Raw genomic sequence first — 25,528 nt, 5'->3', positions numbered from 1 at the left:
TATGGACTTGCTCACAGCCAATCAATGCAAGCGTTCTTCAATTTAACACAATGTGTAATTGGTCCACTGCCACAGCAGCTACAACCCTTCTGTGGTGGTGAAGTCGTGGTGAATTTGATGAATTGCACAACATTTTATACAATTTAATGCTTCTATTAACATGATGGGTATCAAATGAAGTAGTCAGTTGGTATCAGTGTCACTTTTAAATGATACCCAGCCTTGCTCTCCAGTGCTGGAAAATTGGTTTAAGGTCATTCATTTTCCTTGATAATACACACTATATATATAAATGTACATTTATACGCTGTCGAGGCCCTCTCGGTCATTCAAGGTTCTCCAGGTTCATCGTATTACAACCAGTAGAATATAATATATGACACGTATTAAGCTATTAGGACATTAGATTGTTTCTTGAATCAGTATATTTGATATCCTACTAATACATATGGCAGTTTGTTAGGCTGATTTTAATATTTTTAGGGGGAAAAAACAAATGTAAAGACAAAACCCATGTAAAAAAAATTGAACATTTTAATGAATTAAACCTTTTTTTTTTTTGGTGTCAAGTCAAACATTTATTTACAATACTGAGGGAATGTGGATCCATGATTTCAGTATTTCTAACATCGTGGCTCAAATCTCGTGTTTAGTCGAGATTAAAAACTCATGATCATCAATCCTGCTGGAAGAGTCAAATCAGGGAGAACTTTTTTTAGAATCTCATTATTTCTTGTGACGTAAGGCTGCGGATATTAGTAAATGGTAAATGGACTGTACTTATAGCGCTATTTTAGTCTTTCATCCACTCAAAGAGGTTTTTACAATCCACATTCACCATTTCAGTCACGTTCATACACGAAGCAAACCTCTTCATTAGGAGGATCTAATCATTAACAGACACACACCAATATAGCAGCAATCAGAAGCAATTTAGGGTTCAGTATATTACTCGAGGAGGTTTCAACATGGACTAGAGGAGCTGGGAATTGAACCACTGAACAGGATAATAGATATTTACCAGATTAATTAATGCATAATCAGTAACAATTTATCAATAAAAGTCAACCCTATCATTGAGGCTTTGTTTATGTACTTCTGCTCACTCGATACTGATAATAATCCCCACTCTGACTGATGAAACTCTCACTCACTTGTAGCAATGTATGGATACTATTTATTGAGTTCCACAAAACAAGAGTCTAGTTTCATGAGCAAAGCTGCCACATACAGCATCACATACCAGCCGTCGTGTTTTTCCAAAATACAGTCATCTAGTATTCAAAAAGACAACAGACAGTTTTTAACCTTAACCCTGAAACACATTCTGCTGCTGTTGGCTAACAAGTCATTGAAAGAAAAAAAAACATGAAAAGCTATTATGCCAAAAAAAACAACAAAAAAACCCCCCCAAATAGTCCGTTTTTATTTTCAAGGATTTCCGAACAAATCTTCGCTGTAGACGACTTGGTTCCTCTTGTCCCTGTAGGAGCCTTTCGTGCTGTTCTGCACAGCTGTGAAAGAAAGAGAGAGAGGTGGAGGTGAAGGTTAATCCTCGCTGAGCAGATACACGAGGGGCAAGGGAGGGGGGGGGTCTGATCGATGTCTAAACAAACAGTAAGAGCGCTGCGTTTTTTACCGAGAGAAGCCCACACAGATTTGCCGGTGGCGGCGTCCAGCATGGGCTGCTTCCTGGCGATGCTGACTTTGATGTTGATGTCTCCCACCATGCTTCCATTCAGCTGTGAGACAAAAAAACAGCACGGAGAGTTTAGTTTGGCTCATGTCTACCTTAGAGGGGGGAATCCCCACAACTGCAGGGTCCTGGTCTAATCCCCCACTTCAACAATCACATATATGAACATTAAAATCAGTTAAATCTATCGCTAAACTAAGCAGTTCCTAGTGTATCAGCAGACTGAAGTGCTCTTCCAACCTAACCCTACCCTCCATTTATAAGTCAATATAAAGTAAAATTAATACTACTTCGATCAAGAAATGATTTATTTAATTGACAATTTAGATTTTTCTTTTATCGCACACTACCATTCAAAAGTTAACACCCTAATATTTCTGTTTTTGTTGAAATTTAATCATTTTAAAGCCCAGTGAATAACCTCACATGGAACAAAGGTAAATAGTAAGCTGCAAGAGGTTTAAAAAAATGTTTAAATTACCAAAAAAAAGGGGTTTTTTTTGTAATTGTGATTGATGTAAAAAAACCATACAAAATCAATTTCCAGGGATCAAGTAATATGTTTTTACAATGTACAGCTCTTTTGCAGTAATTAAGTAAATTAAGCATTTAAAATAGACAAAAACTTTTCCTATAAGTTTCCAAACTTACAAACCAAAGTTTAAAAATCTGATTAAAATAAGTTAAGCAAAACAATCCCATGATATCTTTTTTCATCTCAAATTGTTTATTTGTTCCATGCTTTTATTTCAGACTACACTTAGACATTAAAATACATTTTGGGGCATTGTTTTCCTGTTTTTATGCCTTTACTGCCATTAGAAAGAGACGGGATGCAACAGAGGTCTTTGGTCAGCATCTCACCCTTATTTTGCGAATACCGACAATCCCCTAATTAGATCTACCATCTAATTAAATTATGCTGGACAAACTCAGATCATGCAATACTTTCCTATTTACAAAATTATAAATCCCTGCACAGCCACTGGAAGAATACTGAGAGACTGTTTCACTGATGGCCTGTTCTACTTTGAATTACATGTATACTCTTATTTCTTTGTCCTTTCTTTTGTTGTTGCTGTATTTTGGAAGATTTCATTTACATTACTCCAAATTAAATTGTATCTAGAGTGGTACGAACCTCAGCGACAGCCTGATCTGCAGACTCCATCTTCTCAAACGTGATGAACGCACAACTAGAACGAGAAACAGGAAGCACAAATCAGAACTGCATCAGAAATATTAAAACGAAAGGATTGTGCAGTTTATAATAGATGGTGTCAGTATGTGCACACAGTTTAATCCACTTGTTCCGTACTTGCGTGGGTTGTCCATGGAGAGGTCGATGATGGTGCCGTGCTGAGAGAAAGCGTAACGCAGGCTGTCCTCCACAAGCCCAGAACCGTAAACGTACACCGTATTCCCCTTCCGTACTCCTCTCCGCTCCGGGTACGAATCTGAGCCTGAGAATAAAAACAAAAAGGAGACAAACTGTTATAACTTATTTCTGGATTTTATATGAACTTTGTGTGAATTAATCAACAACAGATGGTTACTCACGTCTGAAAGGTTGGTCCCGTTCTCTCTCCCGGTCCATGTTGCGGTCTCGTTCCCTCTCTCTGCTTTGTTCTCTTTCTCTTTCGCGCTCCGGTTCCCTCTCTCTCTCCCTGCATCTTTCTCTCTCCCTGTCTCTGTCTCTGTCTCTGTCTCTTTCTCTGTCTCTGTCCCGCTCTCTCTCTCTCTCTCGGTCTCTGTCTCTCTCGCGCTCTCTGTCCAGGTCACGGTCACGGTCTCTCTCTCTCTCTCGGTCCCTGTCCATCTCACGGGCGGACGACATGCTGCCTCCGTCGTCCTCGTCCCGGTATCGGTCACGTGAACTGACGAAGCTGCGGGGGGCACACGAGGGAAATGATGTTACACCAAGAGATTCACGTTAATTCAGTGCATTAAACAGTGTTTTACTCATTAATCATGGCTTTTAAACATTACCTCTCATACAGAGATTTCCTTTGAGCTCTCTTTGCAGACTAGAAGAAGCAAAAAACTCATTTAATAACATCAGACTAAAATAAGACGAGGTAAAAATGTAGAATATGGCTGGATGAGTGCTGAATGAAATGTTATACATACAAGAAATTATAGCATTCGGCTGACAAATGATGTAACTTCATCACTCAGGCAGTCACAGGCTTAAACATTTATGTGGCTGGCCCAGCTGTTCAGATCCAGCCAATAATAAGTTGTATCTTTGGTTGCCAGCTCAAGTGCAACACAGAATACTACACCTATTTTTTTTACCTCAGGTAGCTCCTCATCTGTAGAGACGCTCCTTTGGAATGGTAAGAAAGCAGGAATGGGGCCTTTTTCGGGGTCCTGTGGCACAGGAAGAGCAAAAGAAAAGAGAAAAAAGAAAGAAAATACATGAGCTATCAAAAGAAAGACAATATATTTGAACATACCGTGCAGATAAATCCCAAAATAAAACATATTAGAAGAGCTGCAACTAACGATTATTTTATCAATTAATCTGTTAAATATTTTTATGATTAATCGATTAGCTGTTTGATAAAAAATGCCAGTAAATGGTGAAAAATATCTTCTTGTTTTGTCCCGTCCAACAGTTCGCAACTCAAAGATGTCCAGCTTACTGTAATAAAGGACTAAAGAAACCAGAAAATATTCACATTTAAGAAGCTGAAATCAGAGAAGTTTGATTGTTTTTCATTACAAAATATCTTAAAACAGTTACTCAAATATCATAAAAGTTTGGTGATTCATTCAATAGTTGACAATTAATTGATTAATCGACTAATCGCTGAAGCTCTACATATTAAAAAAATGGCAGCATGTGCAAACTTCAGTCGACTACATGACTGTACGTCCCCTTCTCCACACCACCACAAACAATCTTTAATTAATCGTTCATACTGTTTATTGAATTGCATCCCACCTTGAGTTTGATCTCCAGCATTCGAGAACGTTTGAAGCCCGAGTTCTTGTTCTCAGATTTGATGGCACTGATGGCGCCCGACTTGATCAGCATCTTTGCTTGCTCTGTTGCCGTCGCTGTATCAACGACAGGCTGGTCCGACAACGCTGTGATGAGAAAAAAATGTAAAATAATTAAGTGTACAGGATTTTTGATTCTGTTTCTCTTATTATTATTATAACTATTCAATATGCATTACATGTTTAAGTGGTGGCCGTATTTTCTACTTTCAATGGATGCAGGCAAGGTTAATGTATTTTGACTATAGTATATAAATGATTTACCTTAATTATTGTATTTTCTTGCATTACTGTGTTTTCATTTGCTTTTTAAATTCTTGTGTACAGCGTGCAGCCACACTGGGTTTGCTCGTGGTCAGTTAAGTGATGTTTACTCACATATATGCTTATTTATTCAGTGAATTACACTTACTTCGTTTCAGTCCACTCTGGTTTGTTTGGCTGGTTGAACTCTGCTTCTTCAGGGCGAGCAGAGCCTTTTTCTAGGGACACAGTTAAAAAAAAAAAGAATAATGAATGGATTAAAGGCAGCTGCTAATTTATTTTATTAATAATATAACTAAATACATAAGTGTATCGAATCCCATATCTGCCAATGTGATGAAAAAAAAGGATTCTGAAAGTCAAAATAATGAGAAACTATCCCAAAATAATGACTTAGTATCTCAAAATAATAACATACTAATAAGTCATAAGATAAGTCATTATTTTGAGTTTCTCATTAATTAGAGATATTAAGTCATTATTTTGAAATACTAAGTCATTATTTTGAGATAGTTTCTCATTATTTTGAAATACTAAATCATTATTGGAGATACTAAGTCATTATTTTGAGGAAGTCTCTCATTATAAAGGCTCAGATACATTTTTTTCATCACATTGTCAGAAATGGGCTTCCATACTAATATTTCCCCTATCAATAACTTTTATATCAGTGTTTTCAACAAGCTCATTACAGGATCCATTAATACCTTTTTCTTGAGTTTAGCATATTTCTTTTGCAGAGCCTCTTCTTCCTCCGTCAAAGAGCTTGGAAACACCACCATGATAACCACCGCTGCAATACACACAATACATGAACAAGTGGCACCAAACACACAATTACAAACATTTAATAATCACTAAAAAACCTGCAAATAAATAAATAAACTCGCTCACAGCTGCTAACTTAGGCTATGTTAGCTCTTCTAGGAAAACGAAGCTGATTTTAGACTACACAGAAAGTGCACCACCACTGTGCATGAACGATAAAACATTTCTAAAGCTGTACATTGTGACCACTTTACTAAAAGATGTAATATTTTTGCAGTAATTCATTTTTCTCACCAGACTCACCGAGCTTAACAACAACACGGACGCGTTAGTGTGACGCACCGGAGGGTCGGAACAAAAATGTTTGGTTTTTTGAAAATTAAAAAAGCACAAAAAACATATAACACCACAATATAACAATGAATGAAGTTCAAGTTTATTATTATTTAAACATATTATGTGTTCACATTTTTAGAGAAACCCTTTTATTTATTTATTTTCTGTTCCTCTTGTCAAGTCGAGCAACTTCCGGTGCGACACCTAGATGGTGGAAACAACTTTTTAGCTCCAAGCTGCGAGAAGAGGAGAAGAAGAGAGACATGGACAGAATAGGTAGGTTACTGGGTTTGTTATTTAAATATAATGTCAAGCAAGCTCCTTAAAAGTATAATTATTATTCTTAAAGTTGTTTTAATTTGCTATAATATCAATATGCCTCATTTGTTGCTTAATGTGATGATGATGTGGCTAAAAAGGGGCCACCTGTCAATCAGTGCTTCATTCAGCAGCCTCATGCATTTATAGATTTATTATTTACCCAATTACTGAGCTACTATTGCTCTAATCAGTTTTCTTGAACGCTTAAACATGATAAAGAAGAGTTAAATATCTTCTTCCTGGTTGCAGCTTTCATGAATGTGGAGCCTTTTTTTTTTGTATTGTGTTTTTTTTTTGTTTTTTTTCCCATTCATGCTTGCTCCTTTCTGTCTGCAGATGTGCCCCCCGTAGGCCCCATGGACCTTTCAATGTCCCTGCTGGAGATGGGATGCTCTGGCAGGTTTGAGCTCATCACACATCCCCTCTCCGGACAGCCTTTAGCTCCACAGAGCACGGTCAGTATGAAGCAGGACTGTGTGTGCAGGTTTAATCTGGACTGTCCCTGCAGCAGATTAATGCAAGTAATGCAAAAGGACTATAATTTGCCATAGTATTACAATTTAGGTGCCTCAGTTACATGCAATCCCAGACTGACTCCATTATGTTGATATCAGAGCTCTGTCAGGGCCATATCATCTGTTTCAGGACTCCTTGTTCTTTGTGTACTTGAAGATAGTATTTAATGACTCTGCCTGTACGTTTGGGGTCGTTGCCATGCTGCAGAATACATTTGGGTCTGATCAGACGCCTCTCTGATGATATTGCATTATGGAAAATTGTCTAAAAAAATACTCTGTACGGTACTGCAGTACTATTCCCATGTAGTAGTAATATTCCTGTGCAAATGCTGCCATCATTCTGCTAAGGGAATGGTATTTAATATGTTTAATGTTACTGGAATTATAATTATTTATCAGTTAGTCGATGGACAGAAAATGTATCTGCAAATATATCAATAATCATTGAATTTTTTAAGCAAATATGCCAAAAGAATGTGCTGGTTTCAGGTTCTTGAATGTGACAATTAAGTGTTTTTTCTATTTCATACATGATGATAAACTAAATATCTTTAGGTTTTGGACTATTGGTCAAACAAAACAAGACATTTCTATGATTTTTTCATGAATATAAATTAAATACTTAGGTATAAACGGGAAGTTTAGGTTTTTTTATTTATTAATCAAATAACATTTTTATTAGATTTTTTAAAATTAATTTTCAGGCATTTTGCTCTCAGCAGATAATCGACCACAGAGATTGAAAGGAAACTTAAGGGTGGGGAGGAGAGGAGAACTAAAGTACATATGTTATTAAAAGAATTAACCTGGCATGTCGCTGTTACATTGTTTGTGTTTTTGACTGCTCGCTCATCAAGACGCCTCCAGTTGAACATGTTTTGAACTCTCATGTTTCTCTCCGCAGCTCCCTCACGGGCTTCCCCCCATCAGCCTGAAGCTGGAGACAGAAGTGGAGAGACAGTTTTTACAGGACCCCGCTTGGCTTCCCATACACGACAAGGACTTTGCCTTTCAGAGGTTTCTCAAGTACGTAATCCTAAAGACAATCTTATTACTAACTCTTTTAACTGAGTGCAGATGATTAATGTTGGCAGATACGACATGTGGCTTCTGTATTTGAAGATTTATTAAATAGTAAATTACAAAATCTAAAATTATTTTTGTTTTGTTTTTTCAAATGATGACCCATTTCACATGTGCTTGCTTTTTATGAAACTGTATTATATTGTCTTAGAGAGGAGTTAATCCAAATGACCAGTGTATTGTATACAATAATAATTAAATTCCTCATCTAGAGGAAAAACAAACATTATTAGTTGCAAGACAAAAACAAAGGATGATTAAAAACATGATGTGTTGTTAAACAATAAATTACTTAGTTGCCAGCAATCCACATGAGATAAATGGAAGATTGTTTAAATATGAGAATCATTCAGTTTGTTTAATAAGAATACTTAATAACCATATATGTCTGAATAAAGTGTAACGGTTGTGTTGTTGTCTTCTCCAGAGTGACTAAGAGAGACATTAAAGTCGACTCCCTGCTCAAATGCGCTCCGTCTCCACTCCACTCTGAACTCTCCGTCATCAGAGATCCGACCACCGGCATGCTGCTGGACTTCACAGAGGTAACTCACATTAACAGCATCCTGCTTTCCCCACTGCACTGTTATTACTTTCATTTTTTACACAGCATAATGTAATCTACTGAGAAGAAGATGCTGAGGTATAACTCATTTTAGCCAGTGCAGTATCTCTTTAAATGAGTTAAAGGTTTATTCAGATATATATATGTGTCCTTTAGGTGATATTGGAGAACACTGGTCTCTCTGCAAAGAACTCGCTGTCATTTCAACGACAACCCGGACCTCTTTCAGAGAGCCTTCGAGGAAGCAACACTAACTACCCCTTCCAGCCAGGTGAGAGAGATTCATCCATAAAACATCCTCTTTAATGATTTCTCTGTGTGTCCTTATTTATCTTACATGTATTGATCTTATTAACCCCTTCACAGGAGGTATGGAGGAACTCACTCTGGACCAAATCAAGAAGAAATCTGACCAGGAGGAGGACATAGACTTTGAAAATGGTGATTTATCCTATTTAAATTTAATTTGCAGCTTTGTAAAATAATTTTTGAGACTTCTGCTGTTATTTAAGCTCTTTATGGTTATTTATTTTCCCTCCACAGATTTACTCAGAGTTCCTCCTGGACTTAAAGCAGGGATGGACTTCACTGACAAAGGTTAGTCTGCGTATCTTGTCAGTTTGCTCTACAGGGATTAAAATCACAAATTACAATATAAATTCATTTCTTTCTCTTTTTCTTTTTTCTCATTTTCAAGATGCCAAGACGGCAAAGGCAGAGGTCAACCTCATGTCGCTCCTGTCCACGCTTGATGACATCCCTGTCCTGCAACCTGAGGTAGAGGTGAAGGAGGAAGGTCAAGGAAGCAAGGAAGCTCCTAAACTTCCCCGAACAAACAGCCTTGAAGACCTCGGCATCAAGGTACAACATTTACTTTTTTATTCCACCAAAACAAGGGTGCAATATTAAGGGTTTTTGTATACTGGCCAGATAGCTAGTGAATGTTCAAATTTTCCCAGCCTCTCAATAGATTACTGTTGGGGGTTTTTTGGCTGGCGAGAGAAACAAATCTACCAACATCTTAGATATTTTAGCAGCATTTGGCAGGCGGCTGATCATTACTCAGCTGTGAGGAGTTTTATTTTTCATATTTTACGTGTGTCATCATGGGGTCACTGTAGAAACAAATTGCAGTTCAATCTTGTTTTATGTTTAGGGTTTGAACTTCATTAACCATTTCGAAAAGAGTTGTTGTGATAGATTTCATTAATTTAGTGTCTAATAAATTCTTTTTTTTTTTTCAAGCTAACTGTGATGATCTTGCTTGTAAAGCTGATATTAAGTCATGAATTCACCACAGGAAAAAAATGTGATGAAAATACAGTCCATAAAATAAGATGTATTACTCTTTGTTCTCATCATGTTTATACAGCAAACTGGCTAGAAACTTAATTAGTTTGTGATTTAATCAAAATTCAAAAGACATTTGCTGTTTACAGATGTTTAGCATGTATGCTGATGGCACAGTTGTGTGTTGTTGACTTAGAAATGTGTATTGCTGTATGTTTGTATGATGAGTTTCAGTTATAACCTTTTAAAGAAGAAATACGTTTCTTTATGTTGTGTTTTTTTTATCTGTTATGACAGATATTCAACTTGTGGCGAAGTGATTCAGTGTAGAAACTACATAATTCAGCCTTACCTATTTTAAAAAAACAAACCTAAACTCCAAGTATGCCGTTGCCTCAGGCCAAAAATGAGCTGGACTGAAATCTGGTTTCTTTTTTTCCACTCTCAGGATGCTGCTGTGTCATCCTCCTCTCCTCCAGAGAAAGGAAAAGATGAGAAATCAAAGCCAGATGAGAAGCCAGCAGAGAATAAGAAATGGGCCATCCCTGTTGACATAACTTCACCCTGTGATGATTTCTATAAACGTATCCCCAACCCTGCTTTCAAGGTTACATATTTCTTTCTTTTATGCTAATTTTCTATGTGCAGCTGTTCCATTTGTTCTAAGTTTATTCCAAAAAGGAGATTGGTCTCTCCTTTTTTTATCCCTTCAGTCTGTGTACGTGTAATGAATCGTGGCACTGTCCGTACTGAGTAATAACTGCTCTGCTTCTCTGTTTCCTCCCCTCTGCTCCAGTGGCCGTTTGAGCTGGACGTCTTCCAGAAACAGGCTGTGCTGAGGCTGGAGGCTCATGACTCCGTGTTTGTAGCTGCACACACATCAGCTGGCAAAACAGTGGTGGCCGAATACGCCATCGCTCTCTCACAGAAGCACATGACCAGGTGAGTGTACGCTGCTACAGTAGAAAAGATGAAACAGTCGAGTGATAATTCAGTTCAATTAATCTGTTGCTTTCTGTTTTTGACACCACCACCAGGGGGCACCAAAGTCAGAACTTTTCAAACCCAACACATAGTGGCTTTAAACCTGCAATGATTTATCTTCTTTTTCAAGTATACTTACAAAAATAAAATCCACAGTGCAACAGTGTTAATATCAAAATTAGAAATTAAGAAAGCTATAAGGGAAAATTAGATATGATAAAAGTATTAAAAAAGGGGGCGGGACTAGGCTCACTTTACAACTTTTGTTCATGTCCACTGAAGACTCGACACCAGACTTTTCTCTTGTATAAAGTTAATTTTTGCGAGTGTGCAGTGCAGGACTTTTACATATAAATGAACGACCATTACATTCAAACAAGTTCACACCATGCTGATTAAGCTTATCACCTCCAGATAAATCTCTCTCTATTTCAATAGGACACAGAGTTTTTAAATCTCATGTTGGGTGTTACATTCACTAGACTTTCCACATGCTATTGAACCGAATGGATCAAATTCTGATAGTAAAACGAGTTATTTCGCAGGGGTGGTGATGCTCAAAATGATTTATCCACTGTTTTACAACCACAACAGTAAGTTACGGCCAGTGGTGTACTGGCCATCAGGCATACTGGGATACATCCAGGTGGGTTTCTAAACCATCAAGAAATACATTTTTTGGGCAATCAAAGCCGAGTATCCCGCTTTACTTTCACACCCAGAAGGGAGAGACCAGTCCTGCACTCCAGCTTTAAATGATCACACTTTAATTTAGAGCACTGATTTAAATGTCAGTATTAAAGACACTCTCAAAACAACACTTAGTCACAACTTTGAAGAACTTTCTATTTTGAGGATCTTAGATATCTTACCAAATACTTGTTTTATGTACTTTTTGTATCTCTGAATCTTACTCTGACCCTTCTTCTGATAGGACCATCTACACCTCTCCCATCAAGGCCTTGTCCAATCAGAAGTTCAGAGATTTCAAGACCACTTTTGGAGACGTTGGACTCTTGACAGGCGACGTCCAGATCAGTCCTGAATCTTCATGTCTCATCATGACTACTGAGATCCTCAGGTACTCAGACTGTTGGTCACACATATTAGAGTCATGTTGTTGTTTTTTTAATCCAAAGCTGAAAAAGTAACTACATTTCTCGCTGTTGCTCGCCTCTCTCAGGTCTATGCTTTACAACGGCTCGGAGGTCATCAGAGACTTGGAGTGGGTGATCTTCGACGAGGTTCACTACATTAACGATGCCGAGGTCAGGAAATTGATTTCTGCATCCTTCATTTATCAGATTTACTGTTAAAAAAATCATGAATAACCATTTTCCTCTCCTTTTCTCCTTCTTCCTTCCTTCTTTTTGTTTCCTCAGAGAGGCGTTGTGTGGGAGGAGGTTTTGATTATGCTTCCCGATCATGTCAGCATCATTCTCCTGAGTGCCACAGTGCCAAACGCCCTGGAGTTTAGTGAGTGGATCGGGTAGGTGCAACTTTACAACAACTTTAAGCAACAGCAGACATTATAATCTGCATTTTTTACCATTTTTTATAATATTTTTGAATGAAATTTACACAAAACGGAGAAAAAAACGAGACACAAAATGTAATATCAGCTGTATTTTTGAACATTTCCCTCTTTCCTCTCTCAAACTCTCATCTCCAGTCGCATTAAGAAGAGACATATTTACGTGATCAGCACACTGAAGAGACCTGTGCCTCTCGAGCATCATCTGTACACTGGAAACAGCACTAAGACTCAGAAAGAAATGTTCCTTCTGTTGGATCCTGTGGGCAATTTCCTCACTAAAGGGTACAACTTGTTCTTCTTTTTCTCATTTCTCAAAGTTAAAGGGAGCAGATGGTTTCTCTAGATTGTTGTTACTTTAATCGCAAAGGGAAAAGCTGTTTCTCATAAAGCAGGTTGTGTTTGTTGTTCAGGTACTACGCAGCTATCGATGCCAAGAAGGAACGCACCAGTAAACACGCCCAATCTTTTGGCGCGAAAAACACTTCTCACAACACCACAGCTAGTCAGGTATTTCTGTCCCTTCTCCTCTCTAAGAGACTCTAAAGCTTCTCATAATATTGCTTGATTAATTTGATATATGCCATTTATTTATTTGTTCTTATTCGTCCCTCTCTGCCCTCCAGGACCGAGCGGTGTGGCTCACCCTCCTGCACTTCCTGTCCCAGCGGCAGCAGACCCCCGTGGTGGCGTTCACCTTCTCTCGGACGCGCTGCGACGACAACGCCCGCTCGCTGGACTCCATGGACATGACCACGTCCATAGAGAAGGCGGAGATCCACTCGTTCTTCCAGAAGAGCTTGAGTCGGCTGCGAGGAGGAGACAGACAGCTGCCACAGGTAAAGAGGGCGACACTGTATGGATGATAATTTCTTTTTAATGTTACGGTTTGATTTATTATTTTGCACAAAGGAAGAGATAAGAAAAGATTGTCTATTTGCTTGTGTGTGCCAGTCTGTGGACCAAACTTATGGTCTCAATCACTTAAATGCACGTTCACCATCCGTAAACACTCAGCATAATGAACCCACATTCAATGCACACTTATACAGAGTTAAGTGTGCCGTGGTCTCCTGCTCAACACCTGTCTAGTGGTTGACAATAATGCACCTCTGAGCTCCTTTTAGGGCCGACAATAATCAACAGAATATATCTGAATAATCTAATTCACATGCAAATGCTGCACAGTTATGAAACACCCTCCATGGTAATCACTAATGCTAATATCAAACATCTATTTTTAAACTCGGTGAGACTGATACGAATAATAATGCCTTAGTGATCGTTGTCAACATACATTTTGTGATTTTGAGAAACCACTCAATAATATGAAATGTAAGCTTTTCTGCACAGTTGGCTAGATTTAATGGCTTTATTAATGTAGCTACTCCTCGAATAGTACATTAGCTTTTCACTGTCATCTAATCATAGCTGTAATATCGTACAGCTGATCTGACTCATTTGTTATTCATGTGGAAATAACTTAAAACCAACAAAGCAACTGAACTGGATCAAACTCATAAATGGTGTCGCATTGAGAAACATCCACATGATTAAAATCTTAACGGGAAGTTCAACCCTGTTGGCAGCGATTTGAACAGACGTCACACAAGTAGTTGCTCAACCGCTTATTAATACCAAAGTTGTGGATTTTGGGACAGACCCAAGCCCACTGTACTTTCATTTTTTTACACAGTTGAACCGAATCTAATTTGTGCAAATGGAGCATTTGTGTGATAAAAATCTATATTCATAGTTATACACCTTTATTTGTTGCACATTTCTTAACAAGACAAACTGGAAATAAATAAACATGTTAATTTGGTAAAGCATGATAATAATTAGTTCAACAGCTAACATGAGCATCAGAAACATGCATAAAGCAAAAAATGCATAAAAACACAAAAGGAAAAAAACATTTAAAAAACTTTTTGTTCTGTATAAACTCAATTTTACTTTCTGTTTATTTATTCTGTTTACTTTTTTTAAATTAATTTTTATATAGCACAAAATAACCAAAGCTATCTCAGTGCACAGACACGCTAAATCTCACTGCAGGTTTAACATAAATTTCCTTGTAATAATAATTGGGGCATATTTGATCCTTATCTTATGATTAGGGCTGTTGTATTGTCAGTACAAAAAATCAACCATAACATCTGATATTAAAACTTATTAACACAATGTTATATTTAGATCCTGCTCATGAGGGACCTGCTGAAGAGAGGAATAGGAGTCCATCACAGCGGGATCCTGCCGATCCTGAAGGAGGTCATTGAGATGCTTTTTTCACGAGGTCTCGTAAAGGTGAGTCGGACCGTTTCAGCAAGATAAAGAGAATATATTACACATATTTATGAGCACTTGAGATCCCAGTATTACCTTTTGTGTCAAATATAACGTAAAAATTGACCTTTAAGTACGTGTTGCTCTTTAAAACCGTCCTTCTACATCCTTCATCATCATCCTCCAGGTGCTTTTTGCCACTGAGACATTTGCGATGGGAGTGAACATGCCCGCGAGGACCGTGGTGTTCGACAGCATCAGGAAACACGACGGGACCGGCTTTAGAAATCTGCTGCCCGGTATACGACGCTCCTCTCTTTTTGATCTGAAGCAGCATTTTTATTAGGCTCTTTCCCTCTTTTCATCTCGGAGAGGATGAATGGGGGGAGATGAGAAAACAACTGAATATTGATGAGTCTTTTCATGGTTGTGACCCCGTGCTTTTTCTTTTTTCAGGTGAGTATATTCAGATGGCTGGAAGGGCAGGCAGGAGAGGGCTGGACGCCACCGGCACCGTCATCATCCTCTGTAAAGCCGGCGTTCACGACATGTCGGATCTGCACGTCATGATGCTGGTGAGACCCTCCATGTTTCACCACTGGGTTTAGATAGATCAATCTGTGTGGTTGAATCTCCTTTTCTAGATATCTACAACCTCTCGAAGCAGATTTGAACCTCGTTTTATTTTGGCAGTAGTAGAAGTGAAATGTGGCGTGCTGGTTTCATTCATTTAACATTTTAATTACACAGTTGAGCGGCTTGTTCTTACTCACCGTCCTTCTCTGCCACTTTGGAGATAATTGTTTCGATTTCAATCAGCGAGGCTCTTGAACAATCTATGATACCTCTGATTGGAGCTTTATCTTCTTGACTTATAAAGGTTTTTTTTGCTGGTTTTAGTACTTTAGTACTCTATTCTTTCTTAATTATTTTACATCAGCGTTTACATTAACAAACTTCATAATTACTTAAGGGTTAGGGTAAGAGTTAGGAGGATGTAGCTTATAATCAGAGCTTGCAATAAAGGAGCAGAAAAGGTAACACAGTGATATAATATATTTTATATTTTTCTTATTGTCAACAAATCCCATGAAAACTAACTATGAATTGATCCCACTATCAAGTGTCATCTGTGTGGCCAAAGCCTGATAAAGCTTATTCCTGTGTGTCATAGATCTCGACTTTTGTCTAAAATCTATTAAAAACACACCAGTGAGCCACAATGTTGCTAAAAGCTACGTTACTCAGCTGTTTAAGGAAATTATTTAGCCTTTTTTAAGAAATTGGTGACCTGTGTTTAAGGATTTATATGTATATATTTAGTAGAAATGCCACAGAGGAGGTTAGGGAAGTTGGGAAGTATTGACAGACTTGACCAACACATTGTGATTTGTTGATTATATACAAAAATACAGAATATCACCAGTTTTATTTAAAGTCTTATCTAAAAAGAAAGAAAAGGAAATGTCTCCACCCTGCTTCCTGTTAGATATGAATAATTTCCTTTAAAATCATTTGTGTATTTATGCTTTACACCAATAAATTGAAAAAATGGAAGAGACAAAAATAAAAGAGGCGACAACCAACAATTAAAAATACATATTAATAGTGTTATTGATCATTTTACTAAGACAGGCAGTTGTTCATTTGTTGTATTTCTTGTGCAGATGATGCCTTTTAACAGAGATTTTCAGATTTTGTTAGCACCATGTTTTTGTGTGTTTCACTGCTGTTATATTGATTGTTTTGTGTTTGTTCAGTTATTTTTATCATTATTATTTCTTTCATTTCTGTTCTTTTTATGTGTATGCCAGTGAACCGCCTTGAAGATCAAATTAGCAGCTTCAAATGAATCAAGTTGTTTGTAGTTTAACGAGACAAAAGATAGAAAATTACTTCAGAAAAAAGCTACACATGGGGAAAATGTATCACTTTTCTTTTATTAACGTCCTCTCCTTTTTATGCTCCAGGGTAAACCCACCATCCTCCAGTCCCAGTTCAGACTGACCTACACCATGATCCTCAACCTGCTGCGTGTGGAGGCCCTCCGAGTGACCGACATGATGAGAAGGAGCTTCTCCGAGTGCCACAGAGACACTCAGGTAACAAAAAATGCAATACTGTACATGTAATATTCAGCATAGAAAAGAGACATGAAGATCAGAAAATAAGGAGTATTTCTCTTTCCTGGAAGTTTTCTGTCAGAGTTAGAGCTGTGGATTCTTATTGTTCTCTAATCTCTCTTCCTGTCCTCCTCCTCCTCACTCTTCTCTCTCTTGCATCTTCCCCTGAGTCATGACAACTGACAAATGTGTTATAAAAAGTCTCAATAATCCTCCCTCCTTCTTCTTCTCCTTCCTCTTCCTCCTCCTCCTCGTTCTCCTGCTCCAGGCCCAGGAGAAGCGTATCAGCCATTTGAAGCAGGCGTTGTCCTCTCTGCCTCCTCTGGACACTGACGGCCAGCTGTCCGACCTGATGTCTTACTACCACACAGTCACGGAGCTACGAACCACCACGGAAGCCCTGCAGGTGCGCAAATGAACACGATGACGCATAAACTCGTACGGCTTCAATGTTTTTGCTCATTTTCCTACATTTCCCATCTGCTGTCTTTTTATTTTCAGCGTGCTATTCTGGAGTCTGTCAGCGGGCTGAAAGCTCTGTCTGTGGGCCGAGTCGTGGTTGTCAACAATAAGCAGCATCTCAACGCTCTGGGAGTTATCCTACAGGTGTGTGTGTGTGTGTGTGTGTGTGTGTGTGTGTGGGTGTGTGTGTGTTTCATGGTGGTTTGAACAGAAGCGACAGACGAATGAACGAACACTCTCTAAAACATGACGTACTGTACAGAGACACATCCGAACACAAAACCAGCCAACAAATCAAACAAGACTGAAAAAAACAAACAGATAACTATTCTAAGATGGATAAATAAGCTAAGAACTCATGTCTGCATAGAGGCTTTTCTTATAAAATATAAGTGAAGTGATGAGGTGAGTATAATAAAAAGTTAATAATAATGATAAACTTTATTTACAATGCATCTTTCATACATACAGTGCTTCTCAAAGGGCGTCATATCATTTAAATGCAGTATATATGTATATACAACACATTTAAATACATAAACAATAGATAAATAGTACATAAATAATATACCTTCATTTTAAGATTGGTGTAATCTGTCCTGTTTACACATAAAAGCATTTTTTTTTTAAACATTAATGAAACTTTAAATGGAAAATTAAACCCACTTGATAACATGAATAAAAAATGAGGTAAAATAAAGTGAGAACGTGGTAATAATTTGACACCTATATATTAATATTCCATAAATAAGACTTCACCAGACTTATGGGATTGAGAGCCTTTTATTTGCAAATAGAGGAACTCGCATTCACACACAGATCCCCATTTTTATATATAACAGAGCTACATACGCCAATACACATCACGGGTTTCAAGATGTTTCCTGTTTGATATCCTGTTCTTAAGTGTACGTTCTGTTTTTCACTTTCACTACAATTAACTTTTACGATACCATATTCCCAACAGACTCACCAACGGTCTTGTTTATCTGAAACAAGCCTCTTTCAGTTCAGCCCAGAACATCTTCCCACAGGTTTAACCTCACTGCGGGTCTTCTCTGTGTCAGAGCTGCCCTCGTGTTCACATCGATAAATATCATAGACGGACTCTGATATGAGAAGATAAATCACAAAACAGAGAAATTAACCCTCCTGGATCAAAATTAATGACACAATTGACCATAATTTACAAAAAATATGTATAAAATCAGTGGTAATAAGTTGGAATGAAGTTGGCTAAAAATGATCCAACTGTGCAATGACTGTCACTGTGTCTCTAAATCATTTAAATTTGATTAAAACTGTTTTTAGTTAAACTTTTTAGTTCCTTTAAACAAACAGTTGACTAAATTAAACCTCCCGGCTCAAAATTGACCCAATGACAACTCAAAAATTAGGTATAATTTTATTTAAATGAGGCCTATTGACCATCAGTTCCTAAAAAAAAAGACAGCTGCTCTGCCTCTAAGTAATTAAAATGTGCTGTTTTTAGTTACACTTTTTAGTTCCCAAATTTATATATGAGGAGATGTGTGAAAACAAGATGTGACAAAGTGTTTTAGGATAGAAAAATGTGCCAAATGTGAAACTATTTTTAGTTACTAGACAAATAAAAGTGACACAGAATCATGAAGCTGAGATTATCTGCATGATGAAATGTCTTTAAAAAAAAAAAGAAAACAGGAAGTCGAGTCACATCATGTTAATTACTTCACGAGACACCCAATATGCCAAGTGATTGGGATCACAGTGGGCTGGAGCCTTTCCCAGCATGCACTTGGCAAATGGAAACATACAATCTGGACAGGTTAACAGTCCGTTAAAGGGACAAAATCATTCACACCTGCAGGCGGCCTCACCTAACCTGCAGGTCATTGGGAAACAGTGACAACATGCAAACTCCACACAGGAAGGAAAAAGACGTCTGTGTGAACATTGTAGGTTTGTTCCTGTTATCATATCTGACATCTGACATCCCGTCTCGTCTCTCCACGCCAGGTGTCCAGCGACGCTGTGAATCGCACCTTCACAGCTCTCATCATCTGCGAGAAAGGCAACGAGGAAGGAGAAGGAAAAGGCAATGACATCGCCTCTTTCCCTCACCTCTTCAACACAGCACTCTTCATACCTGAAGGTTGGTTGAAGGGTTATATACTGACACACACACACACACACACACTTTGGTTTCCTTTTGTTAACACACCGAATTTTATTTACTACCCCAGTTTTAATAAGTGCAGTTTGTTCTCTAAAACCTCCCACACACACTTGCATTTTTGTCATTTTCTTGCTGCTTTTACAGAGCATTGAAATGTGCTTTTTGCTGTCAGTAGAGGCAAACACACATGCATGTTTGATGTTTTTGGGTTTTTTTTATTTTTTTTATCTCTGTCAGGTCCTTGCAGCCACACGGTGCAGAAACTGAAGCTTCAGGACATCACCGCCATCACAGTGAAAACACTCAAGGTGATTCCCGACAGGATCATCGACAACTACAACAAGAGGCAGCAGCCACGATTCAGGTGTGTGTGTGTGACGGCTCTCTGTTAAGCAAAATGAAATCTTACTGTTGCATCTACATTAAAACCAAACCCTCTCGCTCTGCAGGCATGACCCTCCCGGCCAGGCCATCTCCACGGCGACCCAGGAGCTCCTGCGTTTGGCCGAAGCCAACCCCAGCGGCATAGCAACCCTTGACCCCGTGAATGATCTCCAGCTGAAGAGCGTCGACGTGGTTGAGGACTCCATGCGGCTCCGCGTGCTGCGAGGCAGCCTCCAAGACTTCAACTGCATCCACTCGCCAACATTCGCAGAGCAGGTGTGTGTGTGTGTGTGTGTGTGTGTGTGTGTGTGTGTGTGTGTATTTGTGTTTGTGTGTCTCGATGTGTTTAATCACCAGCAGCCCTTGAACAGAGCATCTCTTTTCAGGTTGAATAATGAGGCGAGTGTTTTATTTCACTGATTTGCCCGCTATTTAGCATCACAGCCTTTCATAACACACTCACTTTGCAATTGGCCTCCTTTTTGATGCCGTTTCTCATTTGTCGCTTTTCATTCCTGCATCAGTTTCACAATAATGACATCAAACTTCGCCACAAGATACCTGCTTTGTTTTTTGTGTTGTGTGTCCTGCGTCTTCTTGGCAGCGCCGTCGAGGAGATAAGATGTGAGAATCGGAGCCGGCTGCGTCTATAATTACCCGTATAGGCTCGTAGCTGCAGCTCGTCACTGTCTCACAGGCACAGCGTGTTATTTGAGCCATCACACACACACACACACACACACACACACACACACACACACACACTCTCACACTCTCTTTACTTTACAAAGATAACAGGCTCTAACTTGCTGTATCATTGTCTCCTCTCATCACCGTTAGATTCACACATCCCTGCGTCTTCGTGCAGCATTGTGGGCATTAGGAAGAGACAGTTAGTGCAGCATGTTCAACAATGCAAGCTGTTAGTGTACAGTAATTGGCCTCGGTGGGTTTATGCAACATATTCACTCAGAGACTCCTCTGCACTGTCAACGAGAGCACAATAGGCAACGTTTTCCTCTCCTCTACAATGCAGTAATGCCTTGTTTTTTTTTTGTTGCGTTGAAATCAGGTCAAGAGCTGCAGTATTGCTGTTGTACATTCGAGTTAAGTAACCTGTGTGTTTGTGTGTGTTTGTGTGTGTATGTTTCAGTTTGCACGAGTTAAGGACAGGATGAGTGTGCAGGAGGAGCTGGACAAGCTGCTCTTCCTTGTGTCCGACCAGTCTCTGTCTCTGCTGCCTGAATATCACCAGAGGATCAAGGTTTGGATCAGATATTTGACCTGCTTCTGTTGGAGTGTTGTTTTATTTTTCCTAATAATAATAATGTCAATTTCAAGTCCCTACAGAATTATTTTTAGTACTTTGAAATCACTGACTTGAGTCCTTTCTCTGAGATACTGTTGATTATCTTTTAAGGGTTTTTTTGTTTGTTTGTTTTTGTAGGTATCAGATATTTTCGAGCACAAAGGGTGAGATAAGAGGGGTCAATTTTTAGATTCAGTATGACTTAAACTTCCGGGTAGGGTTGGGCAAAATCAAATATTACAATATTTTTGACCAAATACCTCGATAGCGATATCACAACAATAAATAATAACTATTGGTGCTTTCAAAATATATTTACATAATGAGAGTTTTCATAAATAATCATCAGTAATGTGGATATAATGACTAAGTGGGTAAAGGCAAATAATAGAACAGCTAGAACAGTCTGTTATGTTCAGAAAATTACATTTTACTGTAAAGCAGCCTTTAAAACGAATAAAATACAACATTTAGGCAATATCCCAATTTTAAAATATCCAATGTCTAAGATGATATTTAGTCTCATATCAATATAATATCGATATATTGCCCAGCCCTATCCTGTAGATTTAAACATTCATAAATATCCATAAATCTGGTTAGAAATAATAGAAAAAAGCCACTCTATAATATATGCACAGATCTCAATTCAGTTTCTAAATCTTGATGCGGTTACAGGAAGAGTGATATCTTGTGTATTTTTGCAGATAGGAGCTGTAGTGATTTGGTCATATTGTGATATTGTAATAAAAATGGTTGTTTTTGTGTGTTGAGTGAAATTAGCTAAATAAATCTGGTAGGAGGGATATTATTCAGTCAGATGAACTTGATGTTTTTATCTCTAACATCTTAAAGAGGAAGTCTGAAAACTAGTCAAGAGTAAAGTTTTCATTGAGTCCCTCTTAATGAATCATTATCATGCTGATGAGTTCAGACTAAAAGGTTTATCTCCCTCCCTGGTCCACTTCAGGTGCTTCAGTCCCTCCAGTACGTCGACAGCAGCGGGGCGGTGCAGCTGAAAGGCCGGGTGGCGTGTCAGATCAGCAGCCACGAGCTGCTGCTCACTGAGCTGCTGTTCGAGAACGTCCTGAGCCCTCTGGCGCCTGAGGAGAGCGCCGCCCTGCTGTCCTGTGTGGTGTTCACCCAGAACACGCAGGTGGAGCCGCACATCACCAACACGCTGCAGGAGGTAAGAAGGAAGTGGTCTTTTCATGTAGCACAGAGAGCATGAACATACTGTGAGTGTACTGACTCTCACACACACACTTATACTCACTCTGCATTACATTGTACTTGTGCAGATTTGATTTGAACATAACATTTCCCTGCAGAACGGATAGCAGAAGCACTTCACCTGACTCACCCCAGTCACTTCTTAATCCACTCGTCTTTGTCGAGTTCGTCTTTGCTGTGTCAGTGCGTGTTGTGAACGGCACCGGATACATTAAAGTGCTTTATGAGGGTTTAAATTAGTGATGATCCGAGCTCTGTATCTGTGCCGATTTGCAAGATCTGCCGTCCTAAGAGAGCAGAAACAGATTTCTTAAACATAAATGACAAAGTCTCGCTGGCTCTCTGACAGCACAGGGAGGTGAAAGTTGGCTGCTTTCATTCAGGTTTAACAAATTCTTTCCCGTCTTCTCCTTTCTCCTCTCTCTGTCTCTCTCTTTTTCTTTTTTCTTTCAGGGCATCGATCGCGTGCTGTCAGTGGCCAAGCGTATCGGAGAGCTGCAGAGGGAGTGTGAGATACCACAGACAGCCGAGGAGTTTGTAGGCCAGTTCAAGTTTGGCCTGACAGAGGTGGTTTACTGCTGGGCCAGAGGCATGGTGAGGTTCAACCCTTTGTTGCACTTTATTTTAACCCTAATTGATTTCAACCTCAATTAAATCTGGTATTAACATGCAATCTCTGTCTGGATGAGAAAGAAAATGCACGTTTACCTGGTGTAATTGCACACATTGCTATCAGAAAGTTATTGAATTGGCAAGACATCTACACCGCATCTGGAAGTTGAGAAGTTGAACTTTTTAATGTGGACAGAATACAGATACTGAGCATGTTTATTAATACTGATTATAAATCCAAAGTCTTGTGATTAGATGAAATTATTCAGACAGTGTATTAAAGGGCCAGTGTGTGAGATTTAAGGGGATTTATTGGCAGAAATTGAATATAATATTCCATAAGTATGTATTAATTAGTGTATAATCACCTGAAAGTAGGATTTGTTGTGTTTTTGTTACCTTAGAATGAGTCCTTTATATCTACATAGGGAGCGGCTCCTCTTTGACAGAGCCCGCCATGTTTCTACAGCAGCCAAGAACAGACAAACTAAACTCTGACTCTAGAAAGAGTTTTTTTGTGACCTTTCACAGCCACCGTAGTTTCTCCTACATGCTTGGAGGGGTCGGGGAGTGTTATTCAGTTGGTTATAATTTGCAACCTCACCACTAGATGACACTAAGCCCTACACACTGCACTTTTTTTAGTAGTAAAACTAAAGGCTGCAATTGAGGATTATTTATATTGTTAATCTGCCAATGGTTGTCTAGATTATTTTATTAATCGTTTGGTCTACGAAAAGTCAGAAGATTGTGGAAAAAAACAGAAATCTCAAATCGCAAGCTCACATGTTAAAGTTGCCTGTCAGCTCACAGCTCAAAGATAATCAGTTCACTCTCATAGAGGATAATCATAAATAATCATAAAACCGCAAATAACCCTGTTCGAGAAGCTGGAACCAGAGTATTTTTGTAAAAATCACTTAAAAGAATAACTAGTTCACAATTGTTGTTTGTCAATCGACTAATTAGTCAAGTAACAGGTTTAGCTATAATTAAGATTAATATTTAATGTGAAAATGGGTTTCAAAGGTAGTTTTGTGAAAAGAGACTCAATATTTTGATATTATAAGACAAAATCCAGTTTCCTGAATAATGACTTTCTCTAATTAACTTTACAGAAAGTAGGTGAATGAATCTCGGTCATGTGCATAAATTTTAGGGTTTCTCTTAGTTTAAAATGATCTAGTATTCTTATAAGATGCATGAAAGCAGTGAGAAAGTAGTCTTCTTAAACTTTTTGTGTGTAACTGTTCGGTCGTCACTTATCAGATATATACAGTATGTATTATGCAGTTTGAGATCTCAGTGCTGATTTGGTTTCTAATCAGATTCAGAAATGGTTTATTAACATTTTTTAAGACCAATTCAAACAGAATTCACATTTTCTTCTTGATATAAGCTTCTAAACTTTCCCTCCTCACCTCCGCAACACTTCCTTTGCTCGTGTTGCATCACTCATCATCTCACCGTCTCATTTCACGCTTCCTCCTCCGTCTCACCCCTGCCGTCCCGTCACCAGCCGTTCGCAGAGATCGCCCAGCTGACAGACGTCCAGGAGGGCACGGTGGTCCGCTGCATCCAGCGTCTGGACGAGGTGCTGAAGGAGGTGCGTCAGGCCGCCCGCATCGTGGGAGACTCCGTCCTGGGGAGCAAGATGGAGAAGGCCTCCTTGGCCATTCGCAGGGACATCGTCTTCACCGCTTCCCTCTACACCCACTGAGAGAGACGGGCAGAGAAAGAAAGAGACGGAGTGATGGAGGGATGGAGGGAGGCGCTGGTGAATGTGAGAGAGCGTGCCGAGGTGCCTGCAGCCAAGTGTGTCTTTGTGTGAAAGGTGTGAGAGTGGAGGAGACGTATGGAGACAAAGTGCTGTATGTGCCTACAATACATGTTGATGATGTTTACAAGAGATATTCCTGACCATGAAAAAAAGGAGAAAGGGAATCATTTTTAACCACCAGACCAAAGTACAGACTGTAGGAAAGAAATCTGGATTGTAATTTATTGTACAGGATTAAAAATGTATCCAAAAAAAAAACAACAACAATGATGTGATGTCTTTTTTTTTTGTCAATTAAAAGCTGAAATGTTTTTTTTCATGCATCATCACTGCCCTAGTAGTTTCTAACATCCTTTTGCAAGAATAATCTACTAGAAAAACCATTTGAGGGCTGCAGGAGTGAGAGAAAGAAGGGAGAAAAAAAAGAAAAAGGTGGTGAAATGTCAAGCAAAAGGATAAAAATCTCATTCAAAAAAAGCTCGGCTCTTTTGTTGGAGTGGTAATGGGATGTTCCAGCTCAGTGCCTGTGCCTTTTTTTACTCCCTCTCCAGTCCGGGCTGTCGCTTTAAGACAACGATAGCTTTGTGTCTGATTAATTCAATGTACGGCGACGCGTTAGTGGAGAAACCTTATTAGACAAGCAGCCACACACACACAGGCAGAGAGGAGAGGAGGAGAAGAGGAGAGAGGAGCTGAACTGAAAGAAAACACACCTGAAGTTATTATTAGTGTATATATATAATAGAAAGATAGAAACGTGGGTGTTTATTAAAGATGAAGACATCTTGAGGATGGCTCGTTTGGATTAAAAGT

General features: G+C 38.8%; 2 protein-coding genes across 3 annotated transcripts; one reads left to right on the top strand and one right to left on the bottom strand.

The window, feature by feature from the left end:
- Positions 1-1,406: 1,406 nt before the first annotated feature.
- On the bottom strand, positions 1,407-6,074 carry nelfe (negative elongation factor complex member E). 2 transcript variants are annotated; one of them, XM_062436203.1, is made up of 11 exons: positions 6,032-6,074; positions 5,677-5,762; positions 5,118-5,187; positions 4,647-4,792; positions 3,995-4,069; positions 3,686-3,723; positions 3,257-3,582; positions 3,015-3,159; positions 2,838-2,892; positions 1,640-1,742; positions 1,407-1,514 (listed from the first exon to the last, which is right to left on the bottom strand). In XM_062436203.1, exons 2-11 carry the CDS (start codon positions 5,749-5,751, stop codon positions 1,432-1,434), a joined length of 1,116 nt encoding a protein of 371 aa, XP_062292187.1. In that variant the 5' UTR covers positions 5,752-5,762; positions 6,032-6,074; the 3' UTR covers positions 1,407-1,431. The 2 variants fall into 2 exon arrangements, with proteins under 2 accessions (XP_062292187.1, XP_062292188.1); XM_062436204.1 differs by having other exon boundaries at positions 6,041-6,063.
- A 209-nt stretch (positions 6,075-6,283) lies between these two features.
- skic2 (SKI2 subunit of superkiller complex) lies at positions 6,284-24,973 on the top strand. The gene is made up of 29 exons (XM_062435965.1): positions 6,284-6,349; positions 6,731-6,849; positions 7,817-7,938; positions 8,423-8,540; positions 8,717-8,831; positions 8,927-9,001; positions 9,104-9,157; positions 9,258-9,421; positions 10,299-10,457; positions 10,647-10,792; positions 11,769-11,915; positions 12,018-12,102; positions 12,217-12,323; positions 12,507-12,653; positions 12,782-12,878; positions 12,995-13,207; positions 14,565-14,675; positions 14,842-14,953; positions 15,111-15,229; positions 16,625-16,756; positions 17,046-17,183; positions 17,279-17,383; positions 19,238-19,373; positions 19,635-19,761; positions 19,847-20,057; positions 20,935-21,045; positions 22,061-22,279; positions 22,777-22,917; positions 24,455-24,973. Exons 1-29 carry the CDS (start codon positions 6,337-6,339, stop codon positions 24,653-24,655), a joined length of 3,744 nt encoding a protein of 1,247 aa, XP_062291949.1. The 5' UTR covers positions 6,284-6,336; the 3' UTR covers positions 24,656-24,973.
- Positions 24,974-25,528: the final 555 nt, after the last annotated feature.

The sequence above is a fragment of the Scomber scombrus genome, chromosome 16, assembly GCF_963691925.1.
Source record: "Scomber scombrus chromosome 16, fScoSco1.1, whole genome shotgun sequence".
NCBI classification, from domain to species: domain Eukaryota; kingdom Metazoa; phylum Chordata; class Actinopteri; order Scombriformes; family Scombridae; genus Scomber; species Scomber scombrus.
Note: the sequence above shows the minus strand (reverse complement) of the source record. Positions and strands in the feature narration are given on the sequence as shown.